Source organism: Botryllus schlosseri, chromosome 2 (assembly GCF_051294905.1).
Source record: "Botryllus schlosseri isolate E-star chromosome 2, Bs_hap1, whole genome shotgun sequence".
NCBI lineage: Eukaryota > Metazoa > Chordata > Ascidiacea > Stolidobranchia > Styelidae > Botryllus > Botryllus schlosseri.
The window spans coordinates 8,548,817-8,576,636 of NC_137237.1; the positions used below are offsets into that span (position 1 = coordinate 8,548,817).

The 27,820-nt window shown below is 42.4% G+C and overlaps 5 protein-coding genes across 6 annotated transcripts; 2 read left to right on the forward strand and 3 right to left on the reverse strand.

Annotated features, from left to right (window-relative positions):
* Nucleotides 1-4: 4 nt before the first annotated feature.
* On the reverse strand, nucleotides 5-2,960 carry LOC145433307 (uncharacterized). Its single transcript, XM_080310372.1, has one exon. It carries the CDS (start codon nucleotides 2,245-2,247, stop codon nucleotides 844-846), a length of 1,404 nt encoding a protein of 467 aa, XP_080166498.1. The 5' UTR covers nucleotides 2,248-2,960; the 3' UTR covers nucleotides 5-843.
* A 129-nt stretch (nucleotides 2,961-3,089) lies between these two features.
* Nucleotides 3,090-12,176, forward strand: LOC145433297 (histone-lysine N-methyltransferase EHMT2-like). Of its 2 annotated transcripts, XM_080310358.1 has the most exons (3): nucleotides 3,090-3,240; nucleotides 3,304-3,830; nucleotides 7,124-12,176. In XM_080310358.1, exon 3 carries the CDS (start codon nucleotides 8,162-8,164, stop codon nucleotides 11,615-11,617), a length of 3,456 nt encoding a protein of 1,151 aa, XP_080166484.1. In that variant the 5' UTR covers nucleotides 3,090-3,240; nucleotides 3,304-3,830; nucleotides 7,124-8,161; the 3' UTR covers nucleotides 11,618-12,176. The 2 variants fall into 2 exon arrangements, with proteins under 2 accessions (XP_080166484.1, XP_080166485.1); XM_080310359.1 differs by having other exon boundaries at nucleotides 3,103-3,830.
* A 25-nt stretch (nucleotides 12,177-12,201) lies between these two features.
* On the forward strand, nucleotides 12,202-16,065 carry LOC145433299 (trifunctional purine biosynthetic protein adenosine-3-like). The gene has a single exon (XM_080310360.1). It carries the CDS (start codon nucleotides 12,206-12,208, stop codon nucleotides 15,287-15,289), a length of 3,084 nt encoding a protein of 1,027 aa, XP_080166486.1. The 5' UTR covers nucleotides 12,202-12,205; the 3' UTR covers nucleotides 15,290-16,065.
* A 362-nt stretch (nucleotides 16,066-16,427) lies between these two features.
* Nucleotides 16,428-18,631, reverse strand: LOC145433305 (phosphatidylserine decarboxylase proenzyme, mitochondrial-like). The gene has a single exon (XM_080310369.1). The coding sequence runs from the start codon at nucleotides 18,170-18,172 to the stop codon at nucleotides 16,661-16,663; it is 1,512 nt and encodes a 503-aa protein (XP_080166495.1). The 5' UTR covers nucleotides 18,173-18,631; the 3' UTR covers nucleotides 16,428-16,660.
* A 3,366-nt stretch (nucleotides 18,632-21,997) lies between these two features.
* Nucleotides 21,998-24,993, reverse strand: LOC145433306 (uncharacterized). The gene has a single exon (XM_080310370.1). The coding sequence runs from the start codon at nucleotides 24,128-24,130 to the stop codon at nucleotides 22,670-22,672; it is 1,461 nt and encodes a 486-aa protein (XP_080166496.1). The 5' UTR covers nucleotides 24,131-24,993; the 3' UTR covers nucleotides 21,998-22,669.
* Between the last annotated feature and the right edge of the window lie 2,827 nt (nucleotides 24,994-27,820).

Sequence of the window (27,820 nt, forward strand, 5' to 3'; positions counted from 1 at the left end):
AAAACTGAGAAACGCAAGGAATATGAGGGATCACTGCTTGGTAACTTGATTCAGGCGGCAATTATAGTACGACACAACACAAATTTGCGCAATAGCATATTGGCAGTTTTTATGAGAGTCAGTTCCCAAAGCTGCAACCGAGGGGTCCACATAAACACCGTACAATTCTATAAAGTGAACAATGAATATTAGTGAATCGATCGCTTTGTTGCCCCCTAATAGGATTTGCAGATTTTGTAGGTTTCAACAGTTTTCTTCAATAATTTCATGAAAAATTTGACATTTCTCAGAAGAATTGGCGCATAGATTCAGACTCAAATCAGCATACTCTGGACTAGAAGAGCTATAAATGAATTTTCCATCGTTAAAGTGACAAGCAATAATTCTTGGAATTGGTGAATAAGCGTAAAATCGGCAGTATGCACATGGCTATCCACATAGGTTAGGTTTTCAGGTGGCAGAAATGTGCACTAGCTCTCCAGCACGTGATACGATATATGCTGACCTTCATCAATTTTCAGTATTACCATAGGCCTATATAGTGCCAGTGCAGTGCGTATTGGTTTTCATGGTCAATCGCAGCGAATTATTAGAAATGCCATTTTAAAGCGGCACACAGAGAAATTATATTCTTGAACTGTTTTAAAATATAGCCTACATGCTCATTGCTCAAACCATAATTGAAGCCTGACAAAAATAGGAAACGCAAGTATTCACATGTCACCTGGTGATTTTGCTCCGTGAAGCCGGATTCAAGTTATTAGAATGACGGATATCTAATGGCGAGAATGATAAATTGATGAATGTTTACTCAGATCATTATAAATAGGGATATATTAGTATTCACCTCCACCCCAGTTTAAAAGGCGAGGCTTTGTTTAGTCGAGGATAATTGGGGTACTTGGGCATGCTTCTTTGGTCAATCACACGACTGTACCACTTCATAACATCGTCTTCACCGGTGCATTTTGACAAACCTAATTCTGTTAGCCCACGATGGAATCGCTTGGGTGTGTGGACAAACGCCTTCACCCAACTACCAGTGTCCCGATATGTGTGGAGTATTTTATAAGCAACGTCCAGAGTAAGCTCATCCCTGCCAGAACGATTACCCCACACCAGATATTTATGTAACGGAAATCTCACTTTTTCGACTCCGATCATGTTTGCGTAATTGTACGTGGCTTTCACAGAGCTGTTTGCCCCTATGTCAACGAGACCACCAATTACGTAACTCTTGGTATCGTCAAAAGTATCCATGTCGCCATTCGCATCAGGGGTGAGGTATATTAAATTTTCCAAACTCACTCCTTCTACATCCAACAGACTGTTTTCAGTCACAGTCCACAGACCGTTTGGAAAATTGAACGGGCGAGTTTTCATCATCACCTGATACACGTGTGAGCTTTCTTTTAAATTACACAACACCACATTGAACGGAGTAGTGTTAGCTACATTATGATTCATAACGGCAACAAGTTGACTGCATAAGCTCTTCTTCCCTTTATCGTTCATCAACGTTTCAAAAGACATATCGAAGATGAGAGGTTTCACATCGTTTAACGTATTTTGAATTCTGTACTCCGTGAGCCCGTGCTGTCTTCTCTTCAATCTGTATGTAGGCACGGGATCATTTCTCTCCGGCCTGTCCGGATCCTCTTTTTCTGTTTGTGCCTGTTTCTTGCTCTTGTTGATAGCGTCACGGTATTTCATCGCCGCTTTCCTTAAAATGAATGTCATTTGGTACTTATGGCGAAGACATTTGTCAATTTCCTCCATAGAGAAAGACTGAAACTCGCACGAGGGAACGTTCAACTTGTGAGTAAACTCGTGCGCCATGGCAGTTTGCTTTACAAATTCACGTTTCAATTCGTCACTCGCAAGCACACCGCTTGATTTTTCATCCAACAGCTTGTCCGGCCATGGTGTGTTTCCAGTGCTTTCCATTGCCTTAACAATCGGATGGCTTTTGAGAGTTTTATCTTCCACTAAATCCCCAATCGGTCTATCTGGTGGCACAAGAGGGCCTTGTTTCAGTTCTGTGAGACAGGCTTCCATTTTCTTTTGAAATTCCATCTTCGACATGACTGGCGTTCCGCGCCTCACTTGGGCGCTGAGACCAGAGTTTTTTTGCGGACCCGTTCCCGATTTGATCCATACTCTGTCAGTGTATTTGGATCGCAGCGCCGACTTAATCCGAATTTGAGGACCGATTCTGATCAGCTTGTCAGTTTGCTTTTTCCACATCGTTACAGCTATAGATGTCAACTGGAACTGGAAGTTGCCCAGTAACGATGACGTGCCAAAACGATAAATTCTTCTGGTCACACCCCACCCCTTCGAAATACCAAACACTGTGAAAACACTCCCTTACTGTCAGTGTCGACACACAAAGCAATGAACAAAACACTATTTTCTAATCTAGTATTAGAATGAAAAAAGATTAGTTTCAATTTCAATTGTGTGTAAATCATACCATGACGAAAATATGTTATTTTAATAGCCATGCAGCCATGCAGCCATGCAGCCAAACAGTGAGACATTTCCGCTACATTTTCACACTAATCACTTCAACTCTCACGCAACCTCGCAAGAACATCAACATCTTCGAAGTAAACAGTATATTTTTTCGCGCCTTGCGCGATTTACTCGCATTTCCAGGCCTGTTACAAAGTTTCATGTTTATGAAGTTTCGTGAAATGCCAGGCAACAAGTCACCTCACCTCACCAAATACCACACAGGAAGGAGGGCATACCGTATACGCCGTACGGTAACATTGAAGTATTGGGAGGGGATGTTGCGGTTCGCGGCGTGTGCCAACATGGAAAGTTGACCCCCCAGTCTGAGACTCACCCCTGCTTGTCTGGCGCTAAATCTAAACATTTTTCGAAGAAGCAGAAATCGACAAATCAAATTGTCGATGGAGGCATACGTGGTACCAAAACCATGTTGTTCTGAAAGTCAACTCAAAAGTCGCGGTTTTCATCTGAACCAGCTCGTGTGTCTCCGACCACTGCCACCTTGACTGAGGCTTGGCCGGAAAGCACCTGAGCGGAAAGCATGTTTTTGGGACAATCATCGTGTAGGCATTTATATTTTCATATGAGAAGAGACACACTCGATTCAGTGCCATACATAACTACACAAGACAATATGCGATGTAATGAACAGATAGGAGGATATTGAATCGACAAATTACAGCCACTTCGCATAACCCTGGCCGCGGCCTAGTGCCCGATGTAAGTCTTCCGGCTGTTTTTCTTCCTCATTTTCATTCGATTACGTGTATGTGTCCTTCATAGGGTTTTTCTTTGGGCTTTATGTTGTAAAGACGCCGTAATAACAAGCAAAACATGGGAGAGGGAGTTCAGATGAAAATCCGTCTCTTCGAAACTTGCTACCGTTGACGAGAGTCGAGCTGGGGTGTCTCGTGAGTCGTGAGCTATGGATTAATCATATCCTTTATAAATGATATGGTTTATTCGCAATCGTAATAATCGTTAGATTATGTATTTTCATCAGATCAAGACACAATGTACAATGCGATTCGGTCAAAGTCAAAGCGGCTGTCGAGACCATCTGACGAGACCAGACCATTTTCTGTTTTTTCATAATCCTGACCTGATAACACAACATCACATGGAGCCGACTCAATTCAACTCAGCGTATTCATGATTACGGGCCTTAACCCAACTCAGCCCAACAACACAAAATAATTTGCGATAATCGTTATCTTTACGCCAGGCTGCACCAACAAACACATAGTACAATGCGTAGGTACGGCGCAGCAGAGCAGCGTGATCTGATGATGCCCCGATTGCCAACAGGGGTTAAACCCGGTCAGAGGCCAAACGCCAGACGCCGAACGCCGCGCGGCGGCCGAATGTCTATACGGCGTTTGGCGTCTGGTTTTCTGAGACGCCGAGTAGCTATACGGCGTTTGGCGTCTGTTATGTTCAGACGCCGAGTAGCTATACGGCGTTTGGTGTCTGTTCAGACGCCGAGTAGCTATACATACAGCGTTCGGCATCTGGTATGTTGAGAATAGGGTTTGATTTGAAGGTTGAGGCTTGAACAGGAGTTGATCTGGCTGCTTGAGAACATACACGTTTCGTATTAGACAGATCGTCAGTCACGTTACTACAGCTACTGCATGATTTGTTGCTGGGAACTTAACCACCGCTAAAAGATTACAGTATGTGACTAGTAAAGTAACAAGATATTTTATTGTTTTCTAGTATAGTTAGTTAGTGATTGATTCTAGACTAGACTGAAACAGCTGCAAAATCCTTTGTATCTCCACTTCACGTATGCTATGGTAAATCAACAGTTCGCGTCACTGAGATCGTATTCAAGACACACCTAAAATTTCGTTTCCATATTACTTCGCAAAATTCTACACAACACAAGTATACTCCAAATGATCTTCGGTTGTGAGAAGGATTGATGTTCAAAAAGATGAATGAAATTGTGGAGTACTTGCTTTGAAGGTTTGTGATGCATTCACGCATTGAGATTTGAGAAAATTGATTTGCAATATACTTTCACGTAATAGGCCGCCGAACTCTATCCGATGCAAACCTGGATTTTGATCATTCTCGACGAGCTTGCGAAAGCTACCGCCAGCAGTTTGGTCAAATCTTGCTTGATGCGACGGGTATGTTAGTCAATGTCAGATTGAAACCATTTTAAATACGTAGCATGTTTTGCATGCAGATGAAAAAGAATTGGAAGATTATTGCATTGAATGCAGTAGTCCAAACCCAATAAACAAGACATGAAATTGGTAGGGGAGATGTGGTACCGATGAGATAGTGGGACCGAAAATACTTGAAAAATTATCTGAGATAATCCTACGATTACAGTACGCGAATTTGTCTACAAATGCATGCTGGCAGAATCCATCACACTAACAAACCAGGCATTATTTTTAATGTGAAGTGTAGGGCTTGTATCAGGGTATATAATGCCACACCTTTTTTAATTCAATACCATCCTCGAGTTGACTATTTTCAATTCAATTACAATATTTATCGGGTGGGGGGCCTATGGTACCATAACCAAATCAAGCAAAATCACTTAACAACAGAAACACGCCTACACATATAAAGGCTGCAAATCATAGTTTCCTGTGGTGCTTTATCGCTATAACGAGGTAATTGAATGTCAAGATGTCGATTTACGGGTAATATGTATGTGCCAATAATTTTGTTATTTTGGTCGTAAATCGAAAGGTGATTTTACTCCAACATTTGAGTTGATGTAATCAAATAATCTATTTTATTCTTGAAGGTGGCGACGAAACATTCTTCATTGACTTGCTGTAGCTTAGATTATATTACAAAACAAAACAATACGAAAAATTTGAGTTTTTGAACGTATGTCTCATAGGTCCCATGGTCGTGTGCCTCTGTACCCACCCGTGGGGACCAATGATGCGTTCGAGCAACAAATTTTGAACGTTCATAAATATTTATAAAAAACGGATATTCATGTAAATGTCCGAGATACGTAGAGCTTATTGCATCTAAGTGTTGAGCCAGCAAAAGATATATTCTCGGCTGAAGATTTGCGGGCCGGAGATCATTTTGCAATTTTTGATCCATCGGTTTCACATCTCCCCTATGCAATTACGAGATTAAATTTGTCAGGTATATTGATTCTAACTTGTTTCCAGGTTGCGTGTGACGGCTGTGGTCGATGGACGCTCGAGCACTGTTGCCCGGGACAGCAGATACCTGATCCTGATTTTTATTGCATATGCTATGTACCCAGATGTAAATTCTGATGTTAACATATTTGTTGGGGACATTTTACTGTGGTTTCGTTGCGTATTTACTAATGATTTTTACTGTGGTTCCATTGCTTATTTCTCGGTCACTTTTACTGTGGTTCCACTGCTGATTTCTGAATGACGTTTACTGTGGTTCCATATTTTATTTCTCTGACTTCTACTGTGGTTCCACTGTGACTTTTCTGTGGTTTCGTTGCTTGTTTCTTGATAATTTTTACTGTGGTCTGTGGTATTCGTTGCATATTTCTTATTATGGTTTCATTACATACTGTATCTACAGACTTGGGTCTGAAATTCATTGTGAGTGTACAGATATAGTGTTGGGATCAAGTCACTACCTTCGAGTCACGACTCATTTCGCATTTTGACTCGAGTGAAGTCAATCGACTTTTGAAGGTGACTCGAGTCAAGTCAAGTCATTTTAGCAAAGTGAATCGAGTCGATTCAAGTCATACGAAAAAGGTGACTTGAGTCAAGTCATGACTCGAGTCATCCCAACACTGATATGGGGTGGTGACAGGGTTGGAACCAAGTCAATTTGACTCGAGTCATTTTCAATTCACCACCGAGTCAAGTCCGAGAGCAAATGGGTTGAGTCCAAGTCATGGTGTTTAATGTTACCCCATCCAGTTCAACTTTAGGTCACTTCTGTGGAACTCTCGGGGGTGATATCGAAGGCCTCGGATAATTAATATATTCATTTTTTCCCACTCCGAACATGTTTATTGTAACAGATAAAAGGCAGGTTTAGGGCACATTTTTCATTTATCAGTCCTGATATACCATTCTTGAATAAGCCATAGAATGAGTAAATCCAATTTTAAGAAAATAACTCGGGTCAGCAAAAAAATTGTGAGTTGAGTCATGACTCGATTCATTGCAACCCTGGGTGGTGATACAATAATTTTAAACAGCTTGGCAGACAATCATTTGGGATTCTGCCAACGCTTATTATGAAAAAAATGTAACAATATGCAATCTTCGGTATCATATAGTTGCGAGAACATAATAGTCGCGCCATGAAAGGATTTAGCCTCTGCTCAGTTTACCGAGATACCAGACGCCAAACGCCGTATAGCTACTCGGCGTCTCAACATACCAGACGCCAAACGCCGTATAGCTACTCGGCGTCTGAACATAACAGACGCCAAACGCCGTATAGCTACTCGGCGTCTGAACATAACAGACGCCAAACGCCGTATAGCTACTCGGCGTCTCAGAAAACCAGACGCCAAACGCCGTATAGACATTCGGCCGCCGCTCGGCGTTTGGCGTCTGGCGTTTGGCCTCTGAGCGGGTTTAACCCCTACTCCCGATTGCCGCCGTAGTGGTGAGCTGCTGATCGGCTCTTGACGGCGTGTGGTGTGTACTGTGCAGCACGCCTGCACTGCTGTTGTTCTGCCTAATTCGTGGAATCTTGATGTGTTTCGGCGACTTTTCCCGTGAAATAAACATGGTATGTCGCCCAAAATATAATTGATTGGTAACAGTTACTCGTACCGATGGACTATGGTGGTAATCAAATGGAAATTTTGAAGCGCTTTCATCGTGTAAATTGTATATCTGCTATCTTTGTGGTTTCATTATCGAACGTGACTATGGTTGCATCGCCTTAACTATGTTTAGTTACGGTACTACCCATAAATTAGCCTTCATAAATTCCAGTCTTATGTCGTCTACTCTGGTCGTATAGGCCCAGGGATTACATATTGTTTGCTAGCCGACCAGTAAACCAATCCTGCTGGTTTAGTGGTAGGCTAGTATAGAATGACTAACCGACAAGATATCGTAATGGTGAAGCGTCCGGCTTCTTGATCGGTAGGTCGTGGGTCCGATCCCCGGCTGGGTCAGACCAAAGACCTGATTAGTAACACTGGTATCGATGACTTCACCGCTTGGTGCTCATGCATTGGGATATCATGGAGGTGAGTCCTCCCATCGTTTTTCATTTATCATCAGACATTGAGCAGAATATCCACTAAATCTATTATTATCAGTAATTTTGCATTAGCCATAAAGAAGTGGTGGCAATGGCAAAGTCACTTGCAACTTGCATATTCTATCAAATAAATCCTTTGTCACGTCCTATATACTGAAATCTCTGTACGTTTTGCCTGATATTTCGGGTGAGCAGGGATGATTCTCCAGGTTAAAGTAATTTGATAAAAAATAATAAAAAATAGAACGTGGTGTGAGCACTGGACACCGATTCCATACAGGCTGTCACGTGCAACTTACTGCCGAAAACAACCATGGTTTCCAGCCTGGGCCGTGAATGTCTCTTTACTTTTCGTAATTGTAATCCAATTATTATAGCCGAAACGATGGTTTTATATTAGTTGTGAAGAGCTCACATTTACAGTTGAATGCCTCAATTTCAATACCAGGTACAATATTTCACTTGTATATTAACTTTTCAAGATTCCCTAGGCAATCTTCACTTGAATCTATTCACGATGCTGTCAGAAGATCATGCCGTATTTGAAGCGCCGTTCAGAACTGCTCGTATCGGAACGATGAAAGTATCCAGTAACGGGGAATCGAGTCCCATAAGATTCAATGAACAGTCTATGAAATTCACTGTGAAGGTGACACGCGATAAAAAAACGGAAAATATAAAAATCAAGATACCATCGGACCAGCTTGCAGTAGTGAAATCTTACTTCGGTCGGGGTTGTCCGATGCTATGCGTCTCAACTACACCAGAATATGCTGCCGTATTGCGTGATCTGTTAGGGATGCGTAAAGCTCCTGTTCCATCGCCGTACTATGATCCACAATCGAAAATACAAGCTGAGTCGATTATTGTTGTAGTACTGGACTACGATCCAATTCCTTACACCGTCACATTCTACTTCAAAAAGGTGCTGTTACGACTTTGCAAAGATAGAAACATCGAGGAAAAGAAGTTGTTCTCGTCGCTGAATCACGATCAGGCAAACAGTCTTCTAGTTGATGTATCAGATATTTGTGACAGATTAGAATATCTCAAGAATTTGCAATCGCCAAGAAGCAAGTTATTCGGGATTTTGCAACAAAGCTCTAGCATCCCGCCAAAGAACGATGTGGAAAAACGTGGAAAAAAGCCAAAACCTCGTGAAATCATTTTGAATGACATCACACCCGAACAATCGCCAACAAAATCTTCCTCTTCAAAGGCCAAGAACCGTGCCCGGAAGACATTACCGGAAAATAGCAGCAGCGGTGTTCCGTTGCATGAAATAATTGAGAAAGCCAAGCACTGCAATCAACAGCCAACAAATAAGGCTGTAGCTTCTGGTAGCGATGGCCTACCGACTTTTAAGAGAAAACCGGGCAGGCCCAAAATTCAAAAACGCGCAAAGGCCCAAAAAGAGTACAGGACTTCCCATGACACAACACCAGTTGTGGGTGAATCGCTCGATATTCCGTTTTCAACTACAAGCGCCACAACGCGAGAAATTCACTTGAAACCTGTTTCAGTACTGCAAGAAGAGGACTCATCAGCGAACGACTGGCGTGATTTAGAGAAATGTATTTGCAGAGATAAGCAGCCAGATATTGTAATATCAGGCAACGAGCCTATGAAATGCATGGGGATCGATAGGGTTGACTCAAGATTGTCCAAATGCATCTACCCAATTAGAATATCAATGATGATGCAGGCATCAAAGACGACTCCGTTGAGTGCGTTTTGCGACGAACACCGGGAGAGAATGCTGAGACACGAATGCTGTCCTGGGTGCGGAATGTTTTGTGCTGGCGGTGGTTACTTGATATGCGTCGCTGACGCAGAGTGCCCACATCGGTTCCACGACGAATGTGTCTCGTCGTTGTACAAAGAGAAATGTTGCCTTCATTGTATGGCGCCGATGTCGCAAACGCGCGAAGTGTGCATCGACCCGAAGCAAGATTCCCAGTTGCGCGCGATCATTGCCAAACTTGATCCGACCAGAGTGGAAAGGAACAAGAAATCAAGGCAGAGATTTGCTCGCATGGGTCATAAGACTCGCATTTTTCCTAGTTCGGGTACGGGTATTGTGAAAACCCTCGGCGTCTACACCGTAGACACTAATAAATTCCCTGTCGGCACCGACCGAGAAGCCTTGGAAGAGGCGTTATGCGAGTATTCAGAGTCCGTCCCCGAAAAACTCCACAAAACAATCATTCAAATTACCAACCAAGGCGACACAATGAAGTTGATTCAGTTCATATGTGAAAGCGGGGCTCGCGAACTTAAATCGGCTGCTAAAATTTCATCTGTTCTCACTAAACCAATCACGTGTTCCAACATACCAATGGTGTATCTCCTCCTGAGCACCTTTGCCGACGTCGACGTCACTGATCAGGCAGGGAAAACGCCTTTATTCTATGCCGAAGAACAGGAAAACGTTACCTTGATTGATTTCCTTATTAAATCGGGCGCGGACATAATGGTCAAAGACTCTGAAGGCATGATGTGCATACATCACGCCGCCAAAAACGGCCGGATCGTGTCTTGCGCTGCTTTGATAAGGCACAGTCGGGAAATAGTAAATACGGAGGACGAAGGTGGATGGACTCCAATTTTATGGGCCACTGAGCATAAGCACGTCGCCACTGCCAAATATTTGGAGCATTTCGGTGCCGACATGATGAAAACCGACAACGAAGGCAATACTTGCTTACATTGGGCGGCTCTTTCTGGCAATCTGGATCTGATCATAGCTTGTCTGCAGAAATGCGAATGCGCAAATATACAAAATCTGACCGGCGACACTGCGCTTCACGTTGCGGCAAGGCAGGACAATGTCGAATGCGTTTTGTGTCTTATAAACTGGGGGACGGACTACGAAGTCAAGAACGCACTAGGGAGTACCGCACTGGAATGCGCCCCTGCCGGGTCTGATTCGGAGGCTTTGCTTAAGCTGAAAGAACAAATGATGTTCAACTTGCCGAAGTTGGCGGAAGATCGTGACCGCGACAGTAAATTGTTGTCGTCGGATCTCTCGCGAGGATTTGAAAATGTCCCCGTGTCTTGTATCAACGCCGTCGATGACGCAATAGACCCGTCCGCCGGACAAGACGGATTCCAATATGTTACGGCCAGCGTTCAAACGTCTTCCGATGCGATCGTAAAGAATGCTCTGAAATGCAAAATACAATCTTGCTGCTGCTACAACGAATGCACAGACGGGTCGTGTTTGTGTAGCGTAATGGGCGGAAAATGCTGGTACAAAAAAGACGGACTTCTCGTCGATGAGTTCGATTTTGTAGACGCCCCGTTTATCGTGGAATGTAGCGAAACGTGCTGGTGCCCTGCGTCATGTCATAATCGCGTCGTTCAAAAGGGTATCAAATACAGCCTGCAAGTTCACCGGACCGCTACGATGGGATGGAGTGTCCGCGCTCTAGAGGAAATACCGCGTGGTGCGTTCGTTTGTGAGTATGTCGGAGAGTTGATATCGGACGCGGATGCTGATATTAGAGAAGATGATTCTTATCTGTTTGATTTGGAGAACAGCGATGGAGAGATATTTTGTATCGACGCACGGTATTACGGAAACGTGTCTCGTTTTATAAACCATCTTTGCGATCGGAACCTGATGCCCATTCGTGTTTTTATTGATCATCATGATAAGAGATTTCCGAGGTTAGCCTACTTTTCTACAAAGGACATTGCTGCTGGCGAAGAGCTCGGTTTCGATTACGGGGATCGTTTTTGGGATATCAAGTCTCGGTCGTTTACGTGCGGGTGCGGATCGAGTCGGTGCAAGTACTCGGCGGAAGCTTACAAGCTGAAAAAGGAATTGGAGAGCAAAAAAATCCAGGAAGAGAATGAAAAAACTGATGTTGCGGTGTGATGCGTGAATCCAGTGTTATTTGTATTCTGATCCAGGCAATCTTACTTGCTTTGCGGACTGGTTTCAAAATCGTATTTTTACAGTCTTAAAAAAAAACATTAAAAATTGATTCCAGCTCATATACTATTTGGTCACTAAAGGGTGCCCAGTAAGGCAGTAGCACAACATTTCGATCAAAGAGATTAACTTTCGATATACATTTCAACAGCAATCTAGACCATTATGCAAAAGTATACAAACTCTTCCTGGACCGACGCAGGTCTGCAGACTATAGGTTCTGTTCGACCCGTCAGGATTATTAATCCAGAACACAATTGTATCTTGTTTTTGCTGCCCTTAGCGTTGTTGAACAACACACCAACTGAATTTTCCATCATGAAGACGCTTCCATACAAAAACTTGTATCCTGATATCGTGTATTCGCTTTGGCTCTGTTACTTGCCTTTAAAATTCCTCTTTCCATTTTATCTGCTGCATGTTATTGTTGGACCCGGTTATTGCCTGGGTTTGAACGGGTAACGGATGAATATGTCAATCGTCTTTTTTTCTGTTTGTTTAGGTCTGTTAATTCGCTAAGCAATAATAATCATGGCCAAGGTGCTTGTTATCGGATCTGGCGGTAGAGAGCACGCTCTCGCGTGGAAACTGGCACGATCAGCCGACGTCTCGAAAGTACTCGTTTGTCCGGGAAATGGAGGCACCTCGCAGCTTACCGCAGGAAAAGACGCGTTTGCCCAGAAGATATCTAACACAGTAGAAGCGCCGTGCGGAGATTTTAAAAATCTTTCCGAATGGTGCAAGTCTTCGGATATTGACCTCGTGGTTGTTGGACCAGAAGTGCCGCTCGCTGATGGGATAGCTGATGTTTTGTCTGCGAACGGTGTCGATTGTTTTGGGCCATCGAAGAAGGCTGCGCTACTGGAAGCTAGTAAAGACTTCTCGAAAAACTTCATGGTGAAACACAGCATACCAACGGCCAGATTTTCTAGCTTCACGTCGTCGGCTGATGCCGAGAAATTTATTGCGTCGGCCGAGTACGAACCTCTGGTCGTGAAAGCCAGTGGTCTTGCCGCCGGGAAGGGCGTGATTGTATGCGAGACGAGAGATGAAGCTCGCAACGCGGCCAGGGAAATCCTCGACGATAATAAATTTGGCATCTCGGGCGGGGTGGTCGTTGTCGAAGAACTTCTCAAGGGCGAGGAATTTTCTGTGTTGTGTTTCAGCGACGGCAAGAATATCGCGGTGATGCCGCCTACGCAGGATCATAAACGGGCCTTTGATGGCGATTTAGGTCCCAACACGGGCGGAATGGGAGCTTATGGCCCCTGCGACCAGTTGGACCAAAACGCGTTAGATTTTATCAGAAGGGATGTCTTGCAAAAAGCAATTGATGGTGCCTCTGAAGACGGGCATCCATTTGTCGGTGTGCTCTATGCTGGCGTTATGATGACCGTTGATGGCCCCAAAGTGTTAGAATTCAACTGCAGGTTTGGCGATCCAGAATGTCAAGTTTTGATGTCGTTACTTGATTCTGATCTCTACACAATTATGAAACAGTGCTGCCACGGAGGCCTCGTTTCTGGTAATGTTTTGTGGAAAACGGACGTGTCTGCGACTTGTGTCGTTCTGGCTAGCGGCGGATACCCGGGAAAGTATGAGAAGAATAAAACGATCTGCGGTATTGATGCATGCAACCAACTGGCAGGGGTGCAAGTATTCGAAGCTGGCACAGCTGTTGTCGGCGAGGCGAAAGTAACGTCAGGCGGAAGAGTTTTATCTGTCACGTCTGTAGCTGAATCATTGGAAAAATCTGTCGACGTGTCCATGCGCGGTTGCAGTTTGATATCTTTCGAAGGCATGTTCCATCGTAGGGATATTGCCAAAAGAGGGATTGCGTACAACGCGCCCAAGCCTAAACTTACCTACGCTTCTTGTGGCGTGGATATCGGGCAGGGAGACGCTTTTGTGCAGAAAATATCACCGTTAGCTGCAGCGACTTCAAGGCCTGGTTGTGACGCGTCTCTTGGAGGATTTGGAGCTGTTTTCGATCTCAAGGCTGCTGGATATTCCAATCCGGTATTGGTTTCTGGTACCGACGGCGTCGGTACTAAATTGCTGCTCGCGCAGGAAGCCAAATTGTTTTCCACTCTCGGACAGGACCTCGTGGCGATGTGCGTTAACGATATACTGACTCACAACGCTGAACCGTTGTTTTTCTTGGATTATTTCTCATGTGGAAGGCTGGATGACGCGACTGCCGCTCAAATACTGAAAGGTGTATCTGATGCTTGCAAGGCGTGTGACTGTGCGCTGGCTGGTGGTGAAACTGCGGAAATGCCGGGGCTATACCCGAGCGGTGAATTTGACCTCGCTGGTTTTGCGGTCGGCGCTTACGATAAGGGCAGGCACACGCCTCTTCCTCTTACCGATAGTATTATCGAAAATGACGTTGTGATCGGAATATCGTCGACTGGAATTCACAGCAATGGATATAGCCTCGTCCGGCAGGTAGTGAAGCTATCTCGATTGAGTTTGAATTCGAAATGCCCGTTCGACGATGAGCGAACCTTGGTGGAAGCGTTGCTGACGCCTACCGCTTTGTATTCAAGGCCAATACTGTCTGTTATCAGAAATAATGAGGGAGTGAAAGCCGCGGCTCATATCACCGGGGGCGGATTGCCCGGTAATCTTTCCCGCGTTCTTCCTGTCCATCTGCGTGCCGTTCTTGACGCTGAAAAATGGGATATGCATCCAGTATTCGGCTGGATTGCAAAGACTGGCAACGTATCGCCTGTTGAGATGTACAGAACTTTCAATTGCGGTTTGGGATTGTGTCTCGTCGTCGATCGGGAGAATCATGTTAAAGTTCTCGAGGAGTGTAATAAAGATTTACAGGGTACGGGCCTTGAAGCATATTTAGTAGGCAGAATCGAACCGATGAACGTCAACACTAGTGACAAGGTTGTGGTGCGAAATTTCAAGCCTGTACTGGAGAAAAGCTGGACACCAATATCGACGAATGGCTGCAGCAACGGCATCATTCCTAATATCAATGCAGCTGAAAAGCCGAAAGTCGCTGTGCTGATATCTGGTACCGGCACGAATTTGCAAGCCCTGATTGATCATGAAAAGTCAGGTAAAGCAAATTACGTTATCGCATTGGTGCTGTCGAATAAAAACTCGGCTGCAGGCCTTGACAAAGCTAAAGCTGCTGGGATTCCGACTGTTGTGGTGGTCAGCAAAAAAGCTTGTTCGCGAGAAGAGTATGATCAACAAGTGCACCGTACTCTTTTGGAAAATGGAATTCAACTGGTTTGTCTCGCCGGGTTTATGAGACTCTTGTCCGGGTGGTTTACGCGAACGTGGCAAGGTAGGGTACTGAATATCCACCCCAGTCTTCTGCCGTCGTTCAGAGGCATGGACGCTCACCGCCAGGTTTTAGACGCGGGCGTTAAAGTCACTGGGTGCACGGTGCATTTTGTTACAGAGAAAATGGACGATGGAGCTATAATATCGCAAACCGCCGTGAATGTGGAAGATGACGATGATGTGGAATCTCTCTCCGAACGGGTGAAAGGGTACGAGCACAAGACCTATCCTGCTGCGTTGGATCTTGTCGCTAAAAGGAAAGTTGGATTGGATTCTTCCTGCAACAGAGTTATCCGGCAGTAATTGGGAAATTGAGATTGCTATCGTCAATGGTGATCAGAATGTAGGACTGAATTTTGAGGCTTGTTAAGGTACCTATTATTGCCATTCCCATGCATTTCTGATTTCTACAGTGTGACATATTCATAATAACATCCTAATGAATCCTGGACTTTCGTAAATAATTTCACTGATGTCAAAAATAGTTTTCGTTTACTGAATTCGTAATATTCCTCACTTCCTGGTCTACGTTGTTGATTTACCGTTACATTCATCAATCATATCTGTTTTTGTCGTGAACTTTGCGCATAGCTGACATAATGGTACATTAGTATACTTTCGTAAGCATTTGTAATATCTCTTGTCAACTTTGTCTATTCATTTCTATTCTTACACAATGTCCTCAATCACAAATTTTCAATGCCGTGACTATAATTGCAACCTTCCACCGGAGTAGTAATCGTTATTCCGTGTAGAACCATGACCACCGGCATTTTGATAAGGCTTGATAAAACGTGCATGCATTGACATTTTTGTAAATCCTAATTTTTCAACTACGGCCTACTTTCCTTCATTTGTATTTCAACTGTGACCATCGCAATCCAAGCAAATATAGAACTTACCTTTGTGGTTAAGATCTATCGCACCCGCTGCTCCATCACTATGAACGCCTTCGATCATTTCAAAAATTGCAACAGAAATGTTGCCTGCTTGTCTGCCAGTACTGCCACTGTCATGAGATTATCAGTATGAAAACTACGCATCTACCGTGAAATTGCAATAAAAGACTTGCCATAATACCTGAGTACTCGTTTGATCTTGAAGCAGCAGTGTCAAGGTCGATGCAAAAATGTGCAATATGTAGTCTACCGTGAAATTGCAATAAAAGACTTGCCATAATACCTGAGTACTCGTTTGATCTTGAAGCAGCAGTGTCAAGGTCGATGCAAAAATGTGCAATATGTAGCCTAACTCGTACACCCAATATGGGTAATTTATGTAATAACATTTGAAGTTGTTGCTCTAAGAAATGAACTATATGAAACACTGAAACCTGAAGGAGGACATAGCCCTGATCTGAGCTTGTTGCATATCTAACATTGTAACCCGCAAATACTCAGCGCCACTACCCCTTAACAGCTGTCACAGCACAAAGGAACCATCAATTTCAGAGTGTTTATTTCAATTAAAAAAAAAGCATCCATAGTCAATGCAGAACGTATCTGGCGCTCAAATGTGCATTTTCAGTAGGCAACGTATAAAGAAAATCGACGTATGTTTGGCTGTAAGAAAGCAGGTATAAGAAGATAAGAGGATACAGACAGTCTTAACATTTTTGTACGATTGTTAAACGTATCTAATTGCATAATCATGAATTGAACTGGCTTGAGGTGTTTAAACTTTTTGTAGCGCTTTACCGTAACATATCTTGTCGCTGGATTCCACGGCATATTCGAAATCTTTGGGCGCTTCAAATATCAACACGATTGTCGAGCCAAGGTTGAATTCTCCCATTCCTATTCCCTTCACGGCCGGCACATCGTCGTACTTTGCATCATAGTAGGCACCGTACACACGCTTTGGTCTGTTTGTTTTCAACGTGAGATCCCCGTAAATGTCAACGGAGCCGACGTTAGTCGCGCCGACCGCGGTCATGGAGAAGAATCCGTGTTTCCACTTTCCCATCAGCGCAACCCGCTCGTTAAGAACGAACAAGCTAGGCACTACGGATGCAAGTTTCGGATTAACGCTCAATAAATCGCCAGGAAAATGTCGGCGATGCTGCACAATCCAATCGGTAGGCGAGTGAAAGCGATGATAATCACCTGGCGCCAGGTAGATCACACAATGGTATAAATCATTTTCCTCTGGATAGTGTAATAAAGCTTTGGCATAATTCGGCAACGGAACTGCGCACCAGTCGTGAGCGTGCTGGTCTTTTTCGCCCCACTCTTCATGGACGGGATCAAAATGTAGAGGACCCAGAAATTTTTGCAAAGAGTAAGTAACCCCTTTGACTTGCTCAACAGATCCGTTGACCACTTTACCAAAATGCAATATCTTGCCGTCAGAAGGGCTTACAAGATCCACTCCCGCATCTATTGGTCTGACACTGCTTTTTATCGGCCTACGAAAAAACTCTGAAAAATTGGAGTAGCTTTTTGGATCCGGATCGACCGCTTCATCGAATTTAACGCCATACACTCTCCCGAACATACCGTACAGATACGGTCTCAGATACACCGGTAAATCAATGGTGGCATTGAATCTGCCCCAAGCACGGGACAAAGCGCGCCACGGGATACCCATATATACCCGCAACATTAAATTGGAATCCTCAACACGATGTGCAACGTGCGGATTGTATTCCAGGGTTGGATCGGAAAGTGCGGAATTGCGATCGACAAAATCTGGATAAAATATCCATCCGACCAAAATACCAGACGATGTCACTGCAAGGAACTTCAAGTAGTTTAGCAGGTCTGGAAATACCGGGAAAAAGCGCCGTCCCCATTCCTGGTCTCTTTTGCGTTTTTCTACAAATGACTGCATCCTCTTAGAATCATTTACTTTAATGGCGTTCTTTTTTAGACCTTGCCCAGGAAAGGGTAGTGCTGAGTATAGATTGGGACATGAGCTCACCGACTTCAATACTGGGTGGTTCCACAACTTCTGCCCAAGTAAATTTGGTTTATTCCGGAATACACTTTGAAGCCTTCCATAGCCAGTCTCAGGAACAGAATTTTTCACATGGTTTGCAAACGATGACGTCCAATGATACATGGCTTGTGGTGGCTTTTTCACAATGTATTTCAAAACTGCGGCAAAAAGAAGACCATGGGCTTTCAGAGCAGTAACCATTATTAAATAGATAACCCGAACCGATCTGCTAAAAATGAGGACCATTCCATTAATTACGGCATCAAATCATATATTCCCTTTTGTGTTAAAATGAATGATACCGAACCTGCATCGAACAACAATTTCTAGCTAATGAGTGCATATCGTATGATGTGGTCAATATATTGAACTGGATTACATAACACACTCTCTCTCACTCAACCCTTAGCTTCTACTTGGCATGAACGTTGAACACGAACAAACAGCATGACTATGCTGTCGCCTGGACTTCGCCCCGACATTGCGAAACATGTAGTTCCTCACTCAATCAAAGAGCATAAAATCCCGTAAAATGTTAACAAAAACAGTACGTTCTGATAAGAATTATCAGCTATCACCAGGGCGACCGGAAACATCTGTACGCAACGCGAAATACTGAATATTTTTATACAGTATCATACAGTCACCTTGGTCAGTCGCACCTGAAGCCTCGCGCTGAAAATATAGCCAGTCGACCATGTCTAATTAAACCAGCAACTCTGTATGTTTCCACTGTCGCTATCGCCGCATATTATGCATGCGAAGAGGTTCGACTCGTTGAGCTATAATTTTAAATATTTCATCATCTTCAAATTCATGTTCATCTTCATGTTCAGTTCATACATCGACAATAGTAACGGGGGCTGGCGCGGCTCTGAACCGACGAATTTCGACTTCTTCTTCATGCGCAGCAAACGCCTGCTTGCATTGTGCAAATATCGTTGATTTATATTTTAGAACCCAATGCGCCACTATATAAACAGAAAGAAGACGCCATAGCACGGGGAAGTCTGTTAATTAAACAGCCAGCTCGGCCCAAAATAGAATTACAGAAGTATGCATAGGCCGAGAGTGACGCTAAATGATTAATGCTGATGCATGGCATATTAGTGGAAGTAGAAGTAATGTCGCAAATTTGTACTAAATTTTCTTCAAGTAGAAGTAAGATAAATTTTCAGAATTCAAGCAGAAAACGCTGAAGATCAGCACAAGATAGCATGACTCGTCATCGATCATGATGAATTAATCACGCCTGTGAAACAGTATTTGTGAAACATGTTTACATTCGATAATTTCACCGACATTCCGACTGTCGTCAAGCATGTCATGTCCATATTCAAAGCAAAATAGAAGCACATTTTACTGAATGAATACAAGTCTACGCTTGAGATTAGCGCAAAATGATATGACATCGATTTTTTCCTACCGACAGATGACACAGCATGTCACTTCAATTTCATTTCTTGTCCAAGTTTATGATGTAACAGCTCCACTGCGGTCACTGTCTCGAAAACTTCAATGACTTCTTTACCTCGGTATCAAAAGTGCATAAGTACGCCTACAACATACGCGCGCCCACGTCGTCCATATACGATATGGTCGGCAAAAAAGATCATCGCTCTATCTATCAAATATGCCAGACCTGCAGTGTGAAACAGTATCTCGCCGGCTGTCTGAGAGTCATTGAACATGTCGACATTCGGTTCGGTTTATTAGCAATTTTTATCAGTTTAATACACCACAAAATTGCGATACAATGTAAAGATAAGAAGATAACGAAACGACTTGGAGTAGTCTTTGGTATCAGATCAGACACACACCTTGGCCTAGCTAGGCGATGTAAAGAGGAGGCGAGGCATGCACAGCACAGCGAATGAAAAGCAGAAGAAGGTATTATAGAAAAAAAGCTAGCGACAAAAATGGAGTGGCATGTCACGGAAGGCGAGGTTGATGGGTCAGGTCGTGGTCCGGTAATCTTGAGGGCGGACTAGTATTCATAGTAGAAGTTGCTTAATCGACTCGAATGTGGATGCTCGTCGACTGTCGGATGGCCGGCGGAGTACTGTTCCACATGTCAGGTCCGGCATATTTGATAGAACTGTTGTGTACATTGTTAAAACAGATCATGGGTATTGGAGAAGGCATAAAAACCAACTCCGACCACGCTTGATTTCAGCTGGCAAGAATACAGCCACACGGGAAGTTGCTCAGCCTCAACGGTCACAAGCTGAGCAACCATTGGTCAGGAATAGGGCACAACGTCCTGCAACTAGTCCTGCTCGAACGTCGGGCAGACGTTATCCGCTTAGAATTAGAAAACAAACTTGAGTTCTATCGGCCAACGTAAATTACCTTGTACTCTTAACTTACAGGGGAGGACTGTTATGTTCGTGCATTTTACGTTGGTATCGTTTGTTTCTTATTTGTCTAGGATTGGTAATTACCGCCAATCATTATTTCCTCGTGTGTCGTGCTTTGTATTTATACCCTGTGTTCTGTTGTCTACTGGTCTTCCGTTTAACTGAACTCTGGATCTACTTAAGTACGAGTAGAAGTACTTCTTCCATAAGCCACCTAAAACTACTTGAAGTATAAGTAGAATTGACTGACTTTAAATCTACTCAAGTAAGTAAGTAGTTTTGAAAACAGTCTTAATTCGTTCGCATGGACTGTCAAAAGCTGCAAATTGAGCTATGCGGAAAGTGTAGAGAGCTTGAATCGTATTGATGCACCCCATGAGGTATCAATTTTCGACAGAATAGCCTATAAGCATCCGTCACCATCATGGGATGCAAATTATGGTATTGATATGAAAATGCGATACTAACTATAGAAGATCTCGTTTTAGAGAATATCAATGCATGGTGCCCTACCCCATATAATAAGGCCCCAAGTTTAAGCGAAGAGCAATACGTAGAAGTTGTATCGGATACGGTTTCAACATTTTGCGCGATTAATATACAAATATTGTGGTGCGTAAAATTTAGTGTAGCTTTATTTTCGGAAAATATAGGCATTACTACACTTGCTTTTATGCTTCAACATGTATGTTCTGCATACAAAAGAACTGAAAGTAATTCCAACTCAAAGTATGACACTTCGACTATCATACTCGGAATTGAAAGTGAAATACAAACACCACTTCTAAAAAGCGGAAAATATATTTCATGTCTTTTGTCCATAAAGGTGATCTGCTAAAACAGGTGTAACCACAGTAACGTTCTAAAAAGCCGGATTTTCCAGACTAGCAGGACACGTCATGGGCTGCTACATAACGATAGAATAAGTAATTGCTAGATTGCAAAACGGTAGTTTCAAACGTTATGGTGGGCCATATTTACTGTGATGAAATATTTGATATGGGAGACAATGCGGAGTGAGCGGAACCATAAGCAATCTGGTACCTAAATTATATTCACTGATACTTTCGTGAAGACATATTTGTCACTCCACAATTACTGTGCGCGAAGTGCAACGAAATTTCAGGGCTTTACTTGACTTTTATGAATATTAAATGTTGCTACTTCGTGAAAACAGCCCCGAAATTCCTCAGGCTATCTTTCGTATTGGGGATTAAACTACTTCTACTTTATAAACTGAAAATAGCGGAAAGTAAGTAAGTAGATCACAAAATATTACGAAGTAGAAAAAAATAAGATCTACTTGAGTAAGTACCAGAAGTAGAGAAAAACTACTCGAGTACTTCCAGAAAGTATAAGTACTTCGTTACTGACCACCTCTGATTACATCTCCTTTATGGGTGGAATTGCAAAAACAAGCATGCGAAATAAGTAGTAGCCTCTGTATCACTAGAATATAATTTGAAAACTGCACTATACCTGATGATTCGATTATGAGAATGCATCTGACTTCTTTGACCAGGCAGATGACGAGGCCACCGAAAGCTCAACACCAACAGAGTCCGACCAACACTGTTTGATGGAAGATTTGATAATTCCTACAATGATCAGCATGAAGAAGATTACTCGCACAGCCCTTCAAAATTTGTCTGCATCTACTTTTCACACTCAATCGTGGCATCATCCCCTGACAATACAACCACCACCAGCGTAATTTCAAAACGATTTATAGGTTCACAAAATCAGGGCGATGGAACATTCAAATTCATCAATAATTGGAATTTTTGAAGTCGTATAAAACTTTGCTCAAATCACAATTCAAAAGTATTTCATCTATTATGTACATAATAATAATAATAAGGAAATAGTAAACAAATAGGTTCAAGTTGCAATGGAAGCTATCAATAGCAGTGCAGTTTTGCAGGCACAAATGTTACGTTGGAACCAGCGTTAAATGAGCTGCAAATATAAACTATGTATAAAAAGACGCACTATTGTTATAATTGTAAAAGGAACTAACAAATGCCGGTTAGTTGGAGAGGCACCAACAGTGGTGGGTGGAAGTGGAGCGCTGATATTCTCTTACAGAGATGGTATTTGTTGAATTGCTAGGGGTATATGGTCAATACGGAGAAGTTGTAGTGGAAACAGCTTTACACCCAAGAAGCCGCAGAATACTTTAGTACGGTAATGACGTCACTGTGATACATAATGAGGTTAGGAAGCTACAATCCATACCAACCACTATGGTACACAAAGCAGGAACCTTAGTCTCTTAGTAATTTCACAATGTCGAGTGACAAAAGCATGCCGGTAAATAGCTTCACTACTAGCACCCGGTCAATATGAATGATGCATCAAGCAGCGTACTAAAGCTTCATTGTCAAAAGTTTTCCCGGGAGTTACCTCTGTTAGGAGGTCTGTTGTGATAACCACCACCTTGCATGTCTTGATTGGAAGCTGGCATTGTACCGTGGTATGGTTGTGATTGGACAGGATGCTGATCTTGCGGATGTGAGCCATATGGCACAGTATCCCTCGGTGGAATGGTATTTTCGTACATATGAGGCCCAGGCAAACGTGTTGGTGGTGTATTGTAGTTGTAGTAATGTGAGGGCTCTTCTCTCCCACTTGGATGTCTGGGAGTAGGTGGTGCATAGTGGCGTTCGTGGGGATGGGCTGGTCCGGATAGGTTTGGACTCTGTTGGTGAAGCAGCTGCTGACGCAAAAATTCATTCTTCTTTTCAAGTTCCTTCTTAGCGTGCAGTATGCTCTCTTTCTCTTGTCTTTCCTGATGATAATCATCTTGAAAAGCTTTCAATTGCTCTTTCACAAACATCGCTTCATTTGGATCTGCAGTATTACGCAGTAGTTGTACTTCGTGCTGTAATCGCTCTAATTCTGAATCTCGCTGGTATATGTTTAAATTCAGCTGTTCAATCATCGCGTCTCTGCTATCAGAGGACCGAGCAGATTTGTCTGAATGTCCATCGACCATTGACATCCTCTCAACGTCCTCTTCCGCTCTTCCACATCGGACAGTTAATTTCTCGATTTTATCCTCCTGATCGCGACTGTGTTGCTTATGGTTCTCAATTTCTTGTTTAAGTTTTTGATTCTGGAGTCGCAAGTCAGCGACCATGGTTTCGTATTTTTCTGTCTCCGTCTCGGGTACGGAATTTTGCTGAGTGAAATTTTTTTTGCCATCGTCCCTGGCCTTTCTCAACAGGTCAAGCTCTGATTCGGCTTTAGATAATTTGTCGTACAGCCGTTCTTTTTCTCCTTTCAAATCATCGGCTTGGAGGGACAACTTTTTGTTATGAGACTTGATATCCTGTACTTCATTCAATGTGCGCTCCTTTTCTTCTGTTAACTCGGCCTTCAATGCGCTGACCTGCTGTGACAAGCAGTTATTTTCTTCAGCTTTCTCTAACACAAGTTGGTAATACCCTCTTACGAAAGATTCCAATTCCGCAATCTTATAATTCTTATTTTGAATTTCGGACTGAAGTCGAGCGTCACCAACCATTGGGCTTACGCATAGGTCACTACCAGGGTGAATGTTGTTAGATGCCCCTGCAATTTGTTTTCGTAAGTTTTCACGGTCAATAACCACCTTGTTGTATTGGTCTTTTAAAACATCTAGTGCTTGTTGCTTTTCTCTCAATGTCTTGTGTAGTCCCTGAACCGTTTCATCTCTCTTTGGTTGTTCATTATTGCTTTCGCTGCATCCGTCTTGACATTCAATTTGCAGCTGCTCCATTTGTTGACCGACTTCCTCTTCGTGAAATACTGCCGTTGATGGAGAAGACTCTTTTATTGATTCACATTTCTTATCCTCCATGCTAACCAACCACCATATCACAACAAGATCTGTTGTAATGCTACAAAAAATACGTTAGCAAGTCTGCAAATAGGGATTAATCATTAACTTGAAATACCGAATGACATAAATGTGAAGAAAATGAGGGCTTGGATGGGAAAATCATCCATCTGAAAAACTGATGACCAGATGGTGTGAAGAATGTTTAATATATCAGTAGTCACATGCCTCATATTTAGATGCTCTAGGCCAGCAATCAGCAGGAAGAGCTATTCCAACAGATTTGCCATCACATAAAAACAAGGGAGCGCCGCTAACCCTGTTTCATCCATATAATAATCATGACGCCACATACAGTTTCATTACGATACACATATTACAATATCTTAATGAAATGATTATAGTGATTTTAACTTCTTGTAGCGATCTGAATCTGCTATACGTGAAAACGGTAGAATTCTAGTGCAATATTAAACCAACTTGAAAACTTCATGATGATAGCGCACCATGAGGCCGATGTTGTTGACCCTAAACACTGTAGCCTATCTTGAATAAATACAAAGGAACATATGCATAACTCAATATTGTTTTATTCCATGATGTTAGCACTTTTGTTTCATATAGTCACTATAGCCGGGGTTTACCAGCGCGGTGCCAGCGGGCATCAGGTCACAGGTAAGGACCAGAAGAGTCGTTATTTGTGGCTGTAGCAATTATTCATGAGCGTTAAGGGTCAATGTAGAGAAGGGTTCCACGTGAACGGCTTTTTAACATGGGCGAGTCGACCCTAATGAACATGTGAATGCAATTTTCGACCAGAGAGGCGTTGCTTGTCTTCGCACCTATAATGTTTGAAAGGAAATCTAGATAATATTCCCATGCCTCCATTTGGATCTTGGCGCTCCGACACCCAGTGGGGGGTAATTCCAGCCCAAATCAACTGATGCAGATAACCACGCGTTTCAAAATAAACACCAAATGCAATTCCCCAGCAACATAGACATATTTCAAACTGAACAAAAGTTATTTTGCGAAAATCCATTCAGCGGTTTAGAATTTATGGGGATTTGAAAAAGACCACTTTTTGTGCTCAGTCAACCGTGAAAAGGTATGATTTTTAGAACATGAACTTTAGAATTTTAATGTAAATTAGTCTTTTTCTATGGCTTTGAATGGAGTACATTTTCAGAAAGTACATAGCCTAACACTCATTTTGAATATTTTTATTATGATAATAACCTATCCGCTTGGGGTTAAAAGGGGGGCTAAAGGTGAGGCAGAAGTAAAATCAGTCATGCGTGATGAATTTTTCCAGGCTGAATTGTGAAAAAAGGTATACTTCAAATTTATTGAGTAAGGTGTCATATGAAAGCTAAGAATGAGCACTGTCCAATAAAAGCAATGCCACTAGTGATTTCAAGGATCTAAGCTGCCTTATAGCAAGAAAACTATATTCAGGTATTTTCCATGTGTCCCAAGGTATTTTTGGTTATATATTTTATACACATTCTTGACATGTATGATTGATTAATGCTTCATTAAGCATATTAAATAGCTTGGGGCAGGGCTTACTAAAATATGAAATATAAAAAGCAAGAATATAAAGTGAGTCGTGCATAGATTATTTAGATACATACCATCATTTCTATAAATGAAATCTTCAAACAGTCTGGCGGTATAGCAGCTGTGCATGGTTGAAAAATATAATTTTAATAAATACACTAGGCACATATGATTTGGTTTCATGGGAGTTATTCTTTGTAAGTGGCAAAGATTTATCTTGCAAACTTGAAAGCTCAATGTCACATCTGTGATTTAAAAACATGGGATTTGACGACTCTGACCCGGCATAAGGATGGAATGCTTATGTGAACTTTTCAATGAGAACTATATCATTACATATTTTAAACTTTTGCTGTGTAGGCATTCTGACTAGAAATGTAGTACAGAAGTATGTCAGGGTTACATTTGCAGCAATACTTTTTATAGTATAAGCTTGATCAACAGAGACAAGCATCAACTACAAACCACTTTATATCATCACAAAGCTACAAAACTGCAACTGAAATCTTGTGATCTATTCAAATTAACAAAAAATATCAACGTACCTGCAAGTGATAAGCTAAGAATTCGTGTAACAACGGAAGTGCTGTAAAGGGTTGTAATGACTATAGTCACTGAACTTGACTCGAGTCATTTTTTTTAAACGTTTAAAATGACCTGACTCAAGTCAATTTGTGTATTGACTCGACTTGTATTCGAGTCATTATTCATGACTCGAGACTAGGACGGCCAAGAAAGACAATTCGTTGTAACTTCGAAGAATGGTAAAGTCACCACATTATTGCTATTTCGTCTATCAGCCTTGATACTTGGAAAATAGGGCCAGAAAATGTTAGGACTGAGGAAAATTACAATATTATGAATCCGTGCCATTTTATATCACTTTAGCAGAGTTGGGAAAAGTAGGTTAAACCGGATTGATAAGTCGGACTCGAGTCATCATCCCTCTACTCACTGACTTGAAACTCGGGCTACTTGACACGGTGGGAATTGAAAATGACTCGACTTGAGTCAAAACTATAAAAGTGAGAGTGACTAGTGATTCGGAAGCTTGTGACTTGGTTACAACCCTGGTGTTGTACAGGAAATGTAGCTGTTCCCGGAAGAATTTTATTGAGAATCTGTGAACAGATTTGAGTAAACTTGCTCGTTGGGCGTTTTCACAATTCTGTGAAATCAATTTCCAAATTTTGATGTTTTGCAAGTGTTGACTGGCCAAATGAGTGAATGATTGCTCTACCAGTATGCTATGTAATTTACCTGTATGAGATTTGACCGATTGTTGAGGCGATAATATGGTTGAAAAATATAATTTTGATAACTACACTAGGCACATATGATTTGGTTCCATAGGAGTTATTCTTTGTAAGTGTATGAACAGTTCTCTGCTTGAGAAAATATTTTTGAGAATATCCCTAAATATTGTGATGACAACAATACTTCAACTACTTATAGGTCAGTGGTTCTCAACCGGGGGTCCACGAAGCATTTTCGAGGGGTTAATCAGGTTGACATCAATCAGGTTTCGAAACATTTTGGATTTGAGGTTGTCAGGCAGCAAATTAGTGAAGAGTCGTTTAAAATTTAAACCTCATCACGAAATCCATTTTTTCCTTTGGTGCCATATATGCTGCGATTATATACCGAAAGGTATTGTCGGAAGCATTACACATAATTATATTACCTCCGCCAACTCCTATCTTTTTATCAAATCAAAGGCACGGATTTTCAAGACACGACCACGTACTTCAAGAAATTCAGCTGCAGACTTTGCTTTGAAATGATAAAAGTCTACCCAATTTCTACATATAGTAAAATGTTGTTTTCAGGACAAGTCATTTTGTTGGTGTTTATCACTAGCGTACAATTGTTATTTGCACAAGACGGATTACTGTTGCAGGATTATTGAGATAAATTTGTACTAAAACTTGAGATGGTCCCCGGGTCCGTGACGGCCAAAAGGGGTCCGCGAAGACAAAAAGGTTGAGAACCACTGTACTAGGTCATAAACAGTGCCTGGGAATCAGAGTGTAGCACAAAGGTTGTCCTTTTACTGATCATTTTACCATGACTGTCTAATGTCTATGTATATTAGTTACTCAGAGATGTCAGAGTGAAATGTAATGTGAAGTATAGAACTAGGCACTC

Coding starts and splice junctions, on each gene's coding strand:
- LOC145433297 (XM_080310358.1), top strand. CDS start 8,162: ATGCCTCAATTTCAATACCAGGTACAATATTTCACTTGTATATTAACT.
- LOC145433299 (XM_080310360.1), top strand. CDS start 12,206: ATGGCCAAGGTGCTTGTTATCGGATCTGGCGGTAGAGAGCACGCTCTC.
- LOC145433306 (XM_080310370.1), bottom strand. CDS start 24,130: ATGGAGGATAAGAAATGTGAATCAATAAAAGAGTCTTCTCCATCAACG.
- LOC145433305 (XM_080310369.1), bottom strand. CDS start 18,172: ATGGTCCTCATTTTTAGCAGATCGGTTCGGGTTATCTATTTAATAATG.
- LOC145433307 (XM_080310372.1), bottom strand. CDS start 2,247: ATGTGGAAAAAGCAAACTGACAAGCTGATCAGAATCGGTCCTCAAATT.